The sequence below is a fragment of the Neophocaena asiaeorientalis genome, unplaced genomic scaffold (assembly GCF_003031525.2).
Source record: "Neophocaena asiaeorientalis asiaeorientalis breed wild unplaced genomic scaffold, Neophocaena_asiaeorientalis_V1.1 scaffold91, whole genome shotgun sequence".
Lineage (NCBI taxonomy): Eukaryota > Metazoa > Chordata > Mammalia > Artiodactyla > Phocoenidae > Neophocaena > Neophocaena asiaeorientalis.
Window position 1 is genome coordinate 9,490,728 of NW_020173198.1, and position 13,757 is coordinate 9,504,484.

Sequence of the window (13,757 nt, forward strand, 5' to 3'; positions counted from 1 at the left end):
CTTTTGTGAATAAAGGCAGCTTCAGTTAGTAAGATAACGTAATTGACAAGCTGCAAAAACAGCACCTACTAATTAGTCATTGACCAAAACATATAAATAATAAATATCTAAAGTGTCCCTTCTCTATATCCTCCATGGCCCATAGGACATTCTGCCTTGCTGGGCTGGGGGTGTGAGTAGGGGGCGACAGCTGACAGATCACTGGGAGCAAAGGGCGGTACCTTCAAACCCACACTGGAGCGGAATCGCCAAGGACCAGCTCTCCGTGGGAAGGACTTTTCCAAGAGAACCCTGTCCCTGGGGGGAGGGTGGGACCAGCGGAGGAGGGGGCCTCCGGGGAGAGGTCTCCGGATGAGCAGGGCAGCCCTCTGATGTACACATGGCAAGGAAACCCTTTGCGTTTCTAGTAACTCAAGCAATTTGAATAACACACACTGTTCTTTAGGTTTCAAACAACCAGATACTCAAGCTTCCCACTTTTACACTGCGTGTCAGATGGGCCTGTTGGCACCTTGGATAAGAAAGGGCACGAATTTAAAAACTGAATCTAAAATGCTTTTTCCTGGCCGTGAAAAGTCTGTTCCATGCAGTTTGGTCGCTCCCAGCAGCACCGAGTGTGCGATTCACAAATGTTCCAAACGCCTGACCTCAGAACAAAGGGCTCAGGCACGTGACAGGTATTGCTGTGCTGACCAGCTCAGGAGTTTTGCTCCCAAGGATCTCTATGAGTTTCACGGCCATGGTCCCCAAAGTTCCCGCTGTCAAGGCCCAGAGGGGTCATGGTCTTGATCTCCTCGCCCGTGAACGGCTGGGGGTTTGACCCTCACGCTCATGAGCATCGCCCAATTTCTGCCTCGAAGGAGGGTGGCCTGGAGCCCAGGCTGTCTGGCAGTCACAGTTTGGGTGGACCTTGGCCATGGCACATCAGAAGGCTCTCTGGCTCATCTAGTTACAAAGGAGGATGGCTGAATCTGAGAAGGGCTGGTGGGAGGCCCTGCCAAGCCCGCTACCTCCCTGGGGACGGGCCCTCGAGAGCGTGACTTTAGTGTCCTGTCACTTCAGGGCTGGCACAAGGGTTTCCTGGCCCAGAGGAGCTGAAGGGCGGGGCTGGAGATCAAACCCACCCTCTGGGCAGTGCTTTTCAAACTAGGTTTTGCAGAGCCCTTGGGTTCTGAAGAGGTACCTTAGGAGACGCCCTTGGGAAGGGACTGCCCGGTGGGCTAAGCTTTGAGAAAGAATCTCACACTCGCAGCTTCAACCAGAGCAGCCTGGATTTCATCCTCACCCTGGACCTCCCTCCGCCTACGACTTAGTAAACAAAGCTCTGCTGCTCAAAATAAAAGTTTTGGAATCACTTGTCTGGGCGGGGTGGGGTGGGGGTCAGGTCATTGAGGGGGAAGACAAGGAACCTGTAGCACTCGAGGATCAATCAGAAGAGGTAAGACCACCACGGTGCTGGGACTGAGCCGTCCCCACCCCCGGGAGCCGGCCTGCTGGGTGCAGGTGGCTGGCAGAACCTGCTTCGGCCTCCAAACCTTCCCTCCCGTCGTTCGATGGCCAGGAGAGCCCCGCTCCCAAAAGGCACCCCCCTCGGGGGTTGGAGCCCAGGGTCCGGCTCCCACTGGCCCTCTGGCTGCTTCCCCTTTGAGATCCGCTGGGGCCCCCACGTGCCCAGTGCTACCTGAGCCGGCCGTCGGGTTTGACTGCGCCCAGCTCTGACTTGGGGTCAGGGCTGAAGGAGCTCCAGGCCGTCTGGCTGCAGGTCTGCATGACTGGGCAGACGGTGGGGCCTGTGGCACAGATGTCCATGGCGGTCCACATCCCGCCCACCAGCGAGTCCAGCCAGCGCTCCAGTGCGGCGCCGGCGGACGCGGCATTCCTCCGAGCCAGCTCCACCTGGGCGGGGTTGATGGGCAGGCTGAGGACGGGGTTCAGGCTCTGGAAGCTCTGCTCCATGTAGGCGCTGCGGAGGGGCCCGTTGTGCAGCCTCAATGCCTCCTCTGAAAGCCAAAGGGAACAATTACATCATTAGAAGAGCCATGGACTGGTCACCTACTACTGTGTGCTTGGCACTGTGCTGGGCACCGCGTAGCACCATTCAGTTCGCGGGACAATCTCACGAGGAAGTTCTTTTAGCACTCCCATTGTACAGACAAAGAAACTGAGCCTACGAGGACATTCCTTCAACAGGTATGAGCCCACTTTGTGCAGGGCATGGTCCGTTCATCTTTTCATTCAGCGTGTATTTATGGAGCCCTTTCTATAGTCCAGACAATAATTCATTCAACACATATTTACGAAACATCTACCTCTGCAAGGCATTCATTCGTTTATTTATTTGATACAGATTTATTAAGTGCCAGGCTCTATTCTGTGCTGGAGCAAACCAGACAATGAAGGAGACTGCAATCCAGGGGAGGAAGAATGATGACAATAAAGAAAGAAAGAAGTAAATAAATCAGGTAATTCCAGAAAGTGGTAAGTGTCATGAAGGGAATAAATGGGGTGTGTTGAGTCAGAGCAGGGGCTTGATAAACTACGGCCCTTGGACCAAATGCGGCCCACCACCTGTTGTTGTAAATAAAGTTTCATTGGAACACGGCTATGCCCATTTGGATACATATTGTTTATGGCTGTTACTACAGCACAGCTGAGTAGCTGAGACAGAGATTGTATATGGCCCACAAAGCTGAAAAATTTGCCATCTAGCCCTTTACAATAAAAGCTTGCTGATTCCTGGGTTAGAGAGTGACAAGGGTGTTTATTTTAGCTGGGATGGCCGGGGAGACCTCTCTGCGGAGATGACATCTGAGCTGAGCACTGATGCACGGGAAGGAAGAAGCCACGTGCAGATCCTGGAGAAGAGAATTCCAGGCATTGGGAACAGAGGATGCAAAGCCTCATTAAAGCTCATTAAAGATGCAAAGCGTCTTTCCCCAAATCATACAGGTGATGAGAGTCAGAGCCAGGGTTGGAACCCGGGTCTGTGGACCTCAGAGCCTGGTGAGCAGCCCCGCCCTTGGCTGCTGTATGCCCACCATGAACTCCGTATAAGACCTGGATCTCTGCTTTGGTCCAAGATGTGGGGCGTGAATGGCCCACAGCAAGGAGTCCTGGAAACCACGAAGCTGGGACCAGAGTGGGGTGGGGTGGGAAGTCCAGCTGGCTCCCAAAATGGCTCTGCCTTGCTGAGCACCGGGGTCTCATGCCAGAGCTCGGGGACAGCAGTCAGGCTGTCTGGGTTTGAATCCCCACGTCCCACATACCAGGTGTGTTACTTCTTCCTCATCAGTAAAATGAGTGGAGAAGCAGTACCTTCCTCGTAGCTTTGTTTGTGATGATTAAATGTGCTGACTCACGTGAGGTGCTTAAAATGGTGCCTGGCATAGTCTAAGTCCTTGGGAAAGTTTAGCTAGGATTATTATTATTGGCATTACTAGTACACAGTACACACACACACACAACTATAGGGCTGATTTTATCATCCCTATTTTACAGATGAGGAAACGGAAGCAGCTATAGTTTAGAGACAAATCTGGAGTTAAATCCAGGGCTTGCTGACTCCAAAGCCCGTTCTTGTCATTATGATACTCTACCAAGAGGCTCATACATCAGCAGGAAGCTAAAACAATGCTTTTGTTTATTTTATTTTTCCATCTGGGAGCTAGTCTTTTGCAGACTTGGTTTCCCTATCTGCAAAATGGGGATACTCACCCTTCCAGCAATTAGACTCACAGGGCTGGCACGAGGCTCAGGCAGAAGTTCACATGCTTTGTAAACAGTAAAGTAACATATGAACAAGAGAGACAGTGACTGTTTCCCAGGGCTTAAAGATGGGGAAGCAGAAAGTCTAGACATTTGGGCTGAAGGAAAGAAGCTAGATGTTTCTATTTTGAGGAAGTTCCCACTCATGGCTTATTTCATTGCCAAACACAAGAATATATATTTTTTGAAAAGACTGGCTAATGATTCTGGTAGGTTGTGTTTTACCAAATCAGGTTTTGCTATAGCCAAGATCACTAGGATTAGAAGAAACCTCCTTATAAGACAATGTAGCATTCAGATGACAATGCTTCCTCTTTGCTTGATGGTGGCTGTCACCCTCGGAGACAACCAGGAGAGCCTGGATAATCAGCACGTTACTTTCTAATTTGTGTGGTCCTGAGTGAGGAAGAAAGACCGTGTATATGTGCCTGCCCTCCAAAAAGCAATGGGAGGGCTTCCCTGGTGGCGCAGTGGTTAAGAATCCACCTGCCAATGCAGGGCACACGGGTTTGAGCCCTGGTCCGGGAAGATCCCTCATGCCACTGAGCAACTAAAGCCCGTGAGCCACAACTACTGAGCCTGCGCTCTAGAGCCCATGAGCCACAACTACTGGAGCCCGTGCTCCGCAACAAGAGAAGCCACTGCAATGAGAAGCCCGCCGACCACAACAAAGAGAAAGCCCATGCGCAGCAACGAAGACCCAATGCAGCCAAAAATAAATAAATAAGATAAAGTTATTAAAAAAACAAAAAGCAATGAGAAAGCTAGTTGAACTAAAAATATGCTTTGACTTGCATATACGAGAAAGTCATTCCTTTAGTTCCCAATGCCCCAGGAAGCTGGGGGGCTGGACTCTGGTCTGGAGGGGAGAAAGCTGAGAAGCACGCCTGGAGCACATGTCCTATCTTGCTATACTTAGCAGAGCTTCTCTTTCTCGAGTTCCTTAAGGAGTCTGGCCCACCTCTCCCTGATGCCCACCAAAGGGTTTTCAGGAAAAAAACCCTGTTTTCTTTTCCTCTATTTTTTCAGGAGGATAGAGCCTGTTCTCTTTGGAGCAGGTCCTGACTTCCCTACTAGAGCCTCTCAACGCCTTCATCTCTGCAGGGACTGCAGAGATGAGAAGCTGGGGACTGGGGAGACACCCAAACTGAGAAAAGGCAGGACATTCAAAGTGAAAAGAGGAGTTAACAAACATTTGAACGCTGGGAACCAAATATTGTGGTTGGTGCAGAAAACCCTTATGAAAAATGAGGTTAATGTGGGAAACGCTATTATAGCATCAGCCCACAATGCTCGCCTCTATAATTAAATTTCCCTCAATGCCACCTCATCAGATGTCTTGAGATTACCAGGGATGCATCAGTAGCAAATTACTCTTGACGAATCATTTTACAAATTGCATCGCTCCCACCTTCGTGTTCCCTGTCACCAGAACATCATTAACAGATACAATTACTGATGACAGGGGGGCTGCTCCCAGTGGGGTAAAATGACCCTTGGCTCATCCTGGGCATGCGTGGGGAGAGCCTCGCCGTCCTCAGAAATCCCAGGAGAAAAGATGGGAAAAATCAGGACCCCATGAATAGCCCCGGGCTATTTTACTGAGGTAGGGATGGATTCAGGGTCACTCGTTTTCTGTCCGATTAGCTATATGGGAAGCAAAGAGGAGACGGCCACTTCCACCCCTCTCCTCCACGTCTGGCTTTGGGAACCCTTAGAGATGCTAAGGATGTGAGCCTCATCAGTGGGACACTTGAGGACCCTAAGTGGGTGGGCTCTGGCCCCGCTAGTTCTGGAGGGGGTGTCTTTTGCCTGTTTCATGGGGGAGAGGAGAAGCAGACTTCCATTACCTGAAAACATGAGGTCCAAATCTTTCTGCTTGTTCAGCACAGAAACTTAGCAGAAAAACTTAGCAGAAATGGACAGAATTCACATCAAAACTCCCTTCTTAGGGCTCCAGGTGCCCCTCCCCATATCTATGTCCCCCTCTCCTTGTGTCACTGGCTAAATGACACCCAGCCCAGAGCTCTTTTTAGCCAACAGAGGCTGTAATGTGTTTCTGGCTTCTGGGTTTGTGATCTGTTAAATGGAGAGAGAGACCTGGAAATCCTTTTTCTAGGAATCTATGTTATGGATGCATCTTCATGGGCACATACTATCTTAGGTTCAAGAATCTTCTTTGCAGTGGTATCTGTAACAGCAACAACAAAAGAAGCTATGTGTCTACCCAGGCGGGGGTGGGGTAGGGACAGATAGATTGTGGGTCCTTAACCCAAAGGAACACTAGGCAGTTGGCAGCTTTACATATATTGACTCGGAAAGTGAAAAAAGCAAGTTCTATTCTTAAAAAAGTGACAATGTCTTTGTGATTTATGTCAATGCTTTAAAAGCACTGAGAAACCTCTAGAAGGACTGTACACCAAACTGTTGGCAGTGGCCACTCCTGGGGATGGGATTGAGCAGGGAGGAAGACGTTACCTGTGATAAAAGAAAGGGGGGTAGGGAATAGAAAAACAGAAGAAAGCCTTTTGGAAAAAAAAGAAAAAAGGCAGGTGTGCTATGAGTCTGACACGCCTCTCCCTGACCCCATGCCCAGTGGGAACCACCATCCTGAATTTCCTGTTAATGATTTCCTTCATTTCTTTGCAGCTTTCTGCTGATACGTGAATCCTGAAATACTGTATTGTTGGCTTGGCCTGTTTTTGAACTTTAGATACATGCACGGTAATTTTGATATCCCCACCCTAACATTACGTTCTAGAGGCTCATCCAGATCAGCACGTGGAGGGTCCTACGCCGTGTTCCCTGCCGCGTAGACCTCCACTGTCGGAACAGACCACATCGTTGGTCCGTTGGATGTCGGATATTTGGACTGGTTCTGGTTTGGTGCTATTATGAACAGCTTGCTGTATTTCTGCACAAGTCTCTGTGGCCTCTACCTCGGGTGGAATTTCTGTGCGGTAGGTAGGGTATGTGTGTATGTTCAACTTCACCAGCAAATGCGAACTCATTTTATTACGTGGCTCTCTCGCTAGCACTTACATGGATAGTTATTATTCTCCATCTTGACCATCAAATGATGTTGTCTCATCTTCAAACATGTCCTAAACATGGCAGATGTGAAGCGGAATCTCTTTTTGCTTTTAATTTGTATTTCTCTCATTATTCACGAGGCTGAGCATCTTTTTATATATGTGTGTATATGCTCTCTCTTTTTTCTTTCTTTTCTATCAGGGATTAGCCCTTTCTCTAAAGGGCTAGATAGCAAATACTTCTGGCTCTGTGGGCAGCTACCCAATGCTGGCGTTGTGGCCCCAAAGCAACCACAGTCAATATGTAAATGAGTATGACTGCGTTTCAATAAAATTTTATTTACAAAAACAGGAAGTGGGCTGGATTTGGCCTGTGGCTTGCAGTTTGCTCTGACTTAGGGGATTTCCGAATTTGAGTACTTTTTTGTGTGTGCAAATATTTTCCTTTAGTATGTGATACGTCTCCTCACCTAGTATCATGCTTTTGATGAACAGAGATTCCTATTTTAGTTATTTTTTTTAAAAACATTGAACAAGATTTGCTGAAACTCAATATCAGCTTGGGTTTATTTCCCACCTGTCTTAAATATGATCAGGACCTTCTAGAAGTCCAGTGGGAGAGCATCTAATAAATAGGTGTCTAATACAGAGACAGATAACATCACCTCAGTGTGCAGAGACAGGCAGAAAATTAGAAGGTTCTGTATGACAGATGAGCAGGAAAAAATCCTGAGAACAGAGGGCACTGTTCTCGAAGGTGGCCCACATGCCCCATGTCTGAGCAACACCGCCTGCCCAGGTGAAGGACCCAGGAGGCCTCGGGCAATGGAATATTACCCCCCAGAAATAGTGGAAGTACTCACCCGGTTTGATGGGCTGCCTGTTTGAGAAGGTCAGAGGCGCGACGAGGAATTTGGTTTCTGCGACTGGCACCCAGTGGTGGAGAATTTTCACTGTCCAGACCCCAGGCCTCAGGGGCAAGTTCAAAGGGGGCTTGTAGTGGGTGAATTCGGCAGTGGACTCAATCAGGATGTCGTAGGTGGCTGCGATGATGTTGACGGGATCCACCCAGACGACAGTCACAGTCACGTTGGGGCCCTTCCCCCATTTCTGCATGCCTACTGGCTCATCCATGGGCCCCAGGAGACCCCCAAAGTTGCGAAAGAGCCGCTCCTTGGCATCCCAGTCAGTGCCGACCTGAAACAGGAGAGTGAGTTCTGAAATCACTGGGCCTCTTAGGAAGGCCTAGGATACTGCTTATTGGGCTTCATATACCCATATAACAGACGAGGACACTGAGGCTCCAATTAAGTTACTTGCTCAGTAACTTAATGTTGGACAGGCAGTAAGCAGGAGACCTGGGATTTGGACCTAGTCTGAAGGATTACGAGGCCTGTGGTCCCTTTCACTAAACCTTTGGGCCTCCTGTGCCTACTGTGTGGTGTATACATGGAATGAATGAATACCTGCTTGCAGGCCATTCCATGGAAACATACAACCTGCCACTCAACAGGTGCAGGTGATTTCCACTTTAGTCACTGGCTTTCCACATAATGTGCCTCTTTTTAGTACAATCATTCTGAACAAGAGTGGAGCTCAGGATTTGGAGCTGCCCTATTATAAGCTAGGAAACGTGAGGGCCCCTTAGTATCGCCTATCATTTGCAGGAGTTCAGATAGCTTTCCAGGGAAGAGACAGCTTCGGCTTCCCTAAAGCATTCTGAGCTGGACTCTAGGGGTGGGAGATGGTTGTACAATATCCATCCTTCCTGCCAGCCAGCGGGGGGTGTGTATGGCTTTGACACCCCCTCCCAGAAATCTGCTCTTGGCTTCCATCCTTCCCCTTTTGCTGCCTGCAATTTATTCTCCACCCAGTAACCAGAAAGACCTTGTGAAATGTCCTCTCACTGCTCAAATCCCTGTGGCTGGTCCCCTGCTGATTCCTGGTGCCCAGCTCTGTGCTTGGTACACAATCAATGCTCCATCAATCACCTGTCAAATGAATGCGTGAATGACTTGGCAAAAAATGAATGAACCACATAGATCCCTGATACTGAGCTTTGATACTATTTCAAGTCAGATTAAATTAGGGCCTCTTCTCTCCCCCAGGAGGTTTAATATAATGTTCTGAAGACACAGCATGTGGGTACATGGTAGCAGGGGATGAGCACACTACAAGGACACTGCTGCCGTGGTCCTTCTGTGAGCAGCGTCTCTGATGTGTGTGTGTTTGCAGGCTGGGGTGCAGGTGTGGCTAAACATGTCTACACCCTGAGCAGACTTCATATGTGCAGTGCAAACATGAACTGGTTTACTTTCTCGTTGTTCGGGCCACAAGTTACTATACCCAGGACACAGGGCTACACGGCTAATATTTACTGAGAGCTTCTGGTGTGCCAGACCTACTGCTAAGTGGGTGGGTGCATCGATCTGGCTAACATTCCCAACTCCACGGAGGGGGGACCCTTGACGTTATCCTCACTTCACACATGAGGAAACTAAGGTTCAGAGCAGTTGGATGACTAGCTTTGATCAGTGAGGGGGACTCAGGAAGTCTGACCCCAGAGACTGGGTTCTTATTCACTCTTCTGTATATTGCCTCCCATTCACTCACTCACTCACCCACTAATCCATTCATTCATTCATCCATCCAAAACATATGTGCCAGGTGCCTACCACCTACCGGGGTGGTTGTAATACGTGCATGTTCCAGGCCCACAACGTGCTTCAGGTTTCCATCTTTAGGCCAAGATTGGCCTTGAGGAGCTGTCCTAAGGGGCAGCAGAGGGAGATATGCTGGGACAGAGGCAGCCGTCCCTCCCAGCCTTGGGAGATCTTGGCCTGTTCTGCCACCCTGCCACCCTCTCCAGGTACTGGCTCCTACTGAGGACCCACCCCTGCGGCCTAGCACAGCAGCTGAAACACAGGAGGCATGAAAACAACACTGTCTATTGAAGAAATAAATGAATGAGTGGGCAGGATGCAAGCTAGGCCTCAAAGTCAGAGATTGTTCTAGAGAAACCTGATTCTGCGACCTCCATCCATACAATCCTTTCTAGCTCCTTCCCACTGTTCACGAGTCCAGTCTTTCCTCCTGTCCTATCCTGCGAGGTCTGGTCCTTTACGATCCGACTCCAGCTTCATCTCCATCCCTCTCCCTCCCCTCTCCTCCCCCATGCTCCAGGCCACCCTGGAACACTCTCGGCGCCTCTGCCAGAAGGGCTCTCTCTCCCCTGATCTTCCGTCCACGCCCGGCCCTCTTTCAGGCTCAGTCTTCCTCCCTTCCCCGTCCTCCTCCTGGCCAGTTCATCATCTAGCTCTCAGCCCAGGTGTCACCTCTACCTGGAAACCTCTGCTTACAGGCACCCCTGATGTGCTTGTCTAAGCATTTGCCCAGCATAGCCTTTTAACCTATCTGTTTTGTACAGTATCACAACTTCTGATGTACTTGTCTCTCTCCATAGCTCAAAACCGTCATGTGAAGACGAATGTATGCATGTGTGTGTGTGTGTAACTGAGTCACTTTGCTGTAGAGAAGAAATTAATGCAACATTGTAAATCAAATATACTTCAGTAAAATAAAAAAAACCCCAAATTGTCAACTGCATGAGGGCAGGGACTACATCTGGCTTGTTCACTACTACATCACTAGTGCCGAAAAGAGTGTCGAGCGTGCGGTCGGTGCTCAATATCTCCATCAATCCACCCGTTATCTACATGTGTCACGAAAGATTAGGGGCCGAGCACATGGACAAATGGATCAATGATCACAAAACCATTTTGGGGTCCTACTTAAGGAAGGGATGTATGACCCGTTAGGGGAGCGGGGGGACAGTCCAGAACATCATCTTTGGATCCCCCAGAGAAATGGGGGTGAACAGGTCTCCTAAGTCTGAGTTCTAAAACCAAGATAACCCAGGTGGAAGAGCGGTGGAGCAGCTGACAGTGGGAAACTTGAATTTGTCCTGTATCTAGGAGAGGAGGAGGAAATCAGCTGCTGCCTCCAAACATGAGGGGATCTGGGGCTGCCCGAGAGGGAGCCCCATTGCTGTCACATCATCTGTGGCCCTCAAGATCTTCTCACCAGGCCTCACTGTGGAAGTCCACTGCCATTCACTGCCAAGTGGTCAATTACTCAAATTTAAGTATGCGTTGAAGTTCAAGCTCAATATACCGGTCCCCAGCTTCAAAGTCACCAAGGCTTCCTTCCCACTGCACCTAAAATGCAATTCAAACTTCTTTCCAGGGCCTGCGAGACCCCTCGTGATCTGTCCTCTGGCCCCCCTGAGACCTTCCTCCTTCTCACGGGCCACACTGGCCTTGCTGCTCCTTGAATATGCCAAGCTCCTTCCTGGAGCCTCAGGACCTTTGTGCATGCTCTTCTCTTGGAAGATCCAAGAATGTTCTAGGTCTTTCCACCATTGACTCTTTTACAGGTTTCAACCCTAAAGTTATCTCATTAGAAAAGCCTTCCCAAATGAATCGTTCCATCAAATGTAACCCAGCAGGACTCTATGGGGCCTTCTCCAGACAGATCCTCCTAGGTCCTCCACCTGCCTCTTGTCTGGAATAAAAACTTTAGCCTCCTAGGCCTTCCTTGAGTTCCACAGAATAAATTTAATTAGAGAAGTGAGAAAATTCAGAAAGAAAGGAAAACAGTCAAGTGAGACAAAATAATAATAGTTTAGCCATTAAACAAAGTCAAGGACCTTTTAGTTCCTCCTCAAGGGCTATAGATAGTATCCTGAGCCATATCCTTGAGCTGTTTTGCAGATACTGAAATCCCCACCAGCTGGAAGAAGTTAACTGCATGCTGCCCACAAGCACTAGACCCCAGATGGGTTGCAACCAGAAGGTCGATGATGTCGACTCCTGATTACCTCACCACCAACCAATCAGAAGAATGTCCATGAGCTGATGATGCCCCCGACAACCGCCCTCCCTCATCCTGCCTTTAAAAACCTTTCCCGAAAAGCCATCAGGGAATTTGCGTCTTTTGAGCATTAGCTGCCTGGACTCCTTGCTTGGCGCCCTAGAATAAATGCTGTGCTTTCCTTCACCACAACCCGGTGTCAGTAGATTGGCTTTGCTGTGCTTGGGCGAGCAGACCCAAGTTTGGTTTAGTAACAGAAAGCTGTCCCTACCAGCCTCTCAAGTCCTCAGGAGTCACATGAATGAAGTTTTATTTTCTTTATAATACTTGCCTTTAACTGGAGCGTTTTTGTTCATTTATTTGCTCACTCATTGGTCGAGTGCCCCGCTAGACCGCAATTCCACAATAACAAGGGTCTGGTCTGTCTGGTACACTACTGTCCCTCCTACACCTCATGTACTGTAGGCGCTCGGGGGCTGCCTGCCGAAGGACTGAGCATGTTTCCTCTAAGCCACTAACATGGGACTCCCAGGGATGGAGAAATCGGAGCTATTCAATGACGCTGGCCGCCTGCCATGAGCCAGGCCCTATGCAAAGCCCCGGGACAGCGCTGACCCGACGGAGGTTCTCAATAGCCCACAAAGTGGCCCTGCAGTTCGTTCCCCACTTCTCGTCCAATTTTACACTGTTTGCCTTAAAACTAAGGGAAAAAAAATCAAGACACAAGTTTCAGGGTTCCCTGCATCACATGCTGTTACTCTGCCAGAGAGCTGAGTGGTTCCCACACCAAGGGCACCAGAGCTGTAGCGGAAACCCTCACAAATCACTAGCCACGGAGTGGCCAACATCCGTCACTGCCAGAAGTGCCCAGTTACCCACCGGCAGCCTGATAGACAGGGAGAGCCCAGCCACCAGGCATCCATCTCCCTAATGGCCAGAAGTGCCCAGTTACCCACTGGCAGCCTGACAGACAGGGAGAGCCCAGCCACCAGGCATCCATCTCCCTAATGGCCAGAAGTGCCCAGTTACCCACTGGCAGCCTGACAGACAGGGAGAGCCCAGCCACCAGGCATCCATCTCCCTAATGGCCAGAAGTGCCCAGTTACCCACTGGCAGCCTGACAGACAGGGAGAGCCCAGCCACCAGGCATCCATCTCCCTAATGGGACATTAATGTCTTCGATTGGCCTCTTGGGCCCCCAGCACAGAATCCAACTGGGACAGCGTCTAATTGCCCCCTGACGCCAGTCATTTATGGAGTGGGCTCCCATGGCAGCTCGGATCCAGCCAATCCATTTGGAGCCTTAACTGAAAATCGTGGCTGAACAAGAAACTTCCACCCGTGCCTGTTCAGTGCCCATCCAGTCGGGCACAGGTCGGCCAGGCGGGGCCAGAGGGACTGGAAAAGGACCAGCAAGGAAAATGGAAGCAACTCAGACACTTCCTCCCACCCTACTCCTGACCTTCAAGATTCTCCATATTCTAGAACAGGATTCTTCATCCCTAACCCAGCAGCCAAACACATTGGGGATGTTGAACTCCGGGAATGAATCACCTCTTTAGCTTCTTGCTGACGTGGGGTAGTTAGAAATCAGGTGCTGGAATTTTGTGCGGGCAACGCTCACCAAGCTTGATCACGTCTCCCTTTCCCAGCAGCATCACTACCCAAGCACACACACTCACTCATTCAGAAATCCTGTTCAGCATCTACGAAGGCTGTGCTCTTGTATGTGCTGAGGGCACAGCAGTGGGCCAGTGCTGCAATCTCTGCTCTTGCAGACAATCACCAAGCGATCAGAGAAATCAACAAGATCATTTGAGATGGTAAATGCTAGGAAAAAAATAAAATAGGGATGTGGTGGGTGTAGAAATGTGGCATAAGTGGGTGGGCACGGAAGGCTTCTCCGAAGGTGCGCTATTTGGACTTAGATCAGAATGAACAACAACAACAAAAAAGGTGAAAACCTGGGGGACAGTATTCAGGAAGGAGGATCACCACGTGTCAAGCCCGAGGCAGGAACAAACTTGGCATGTTTGACAAAGATGCGAGAAGAGTGAGCGGGAAGAAGAGTGGTCCTGGATGAGGCTG

The 13,757-nt window shown here is 49.7% G+C and overlaps 1 protein-coding gene across 1 annotated transcript in view; it reads right to left on the reverse strand.

Moving 5' to 3' along the window:
- Positions 1-6: 6 nt before the first annotated feature.
- XYLT1 (xylosyltransferase 1) overlaps positions 7-13,757 on the reverse strand; it is a 304,620-nt gene continuing 290,869 nt past the window's right edge. Inside the window, exons 12-13 of the mRNA XM_024744361.1 lie at positions 7,661-7,994; positions 7-2,000 (exon numbers count right to left, since the gene is read on the reverse strand). Coding sequence (XP_024600129.1) covers positions 1,678-2,000; positions 7,661-7,994 — 657 coding nt within the window. The 3' untranslated portion in view covers positions 7-1,677. The remainder of the gene's footprint in view (positions 2,001-7,660; positions 7,995-13,757) is intronic.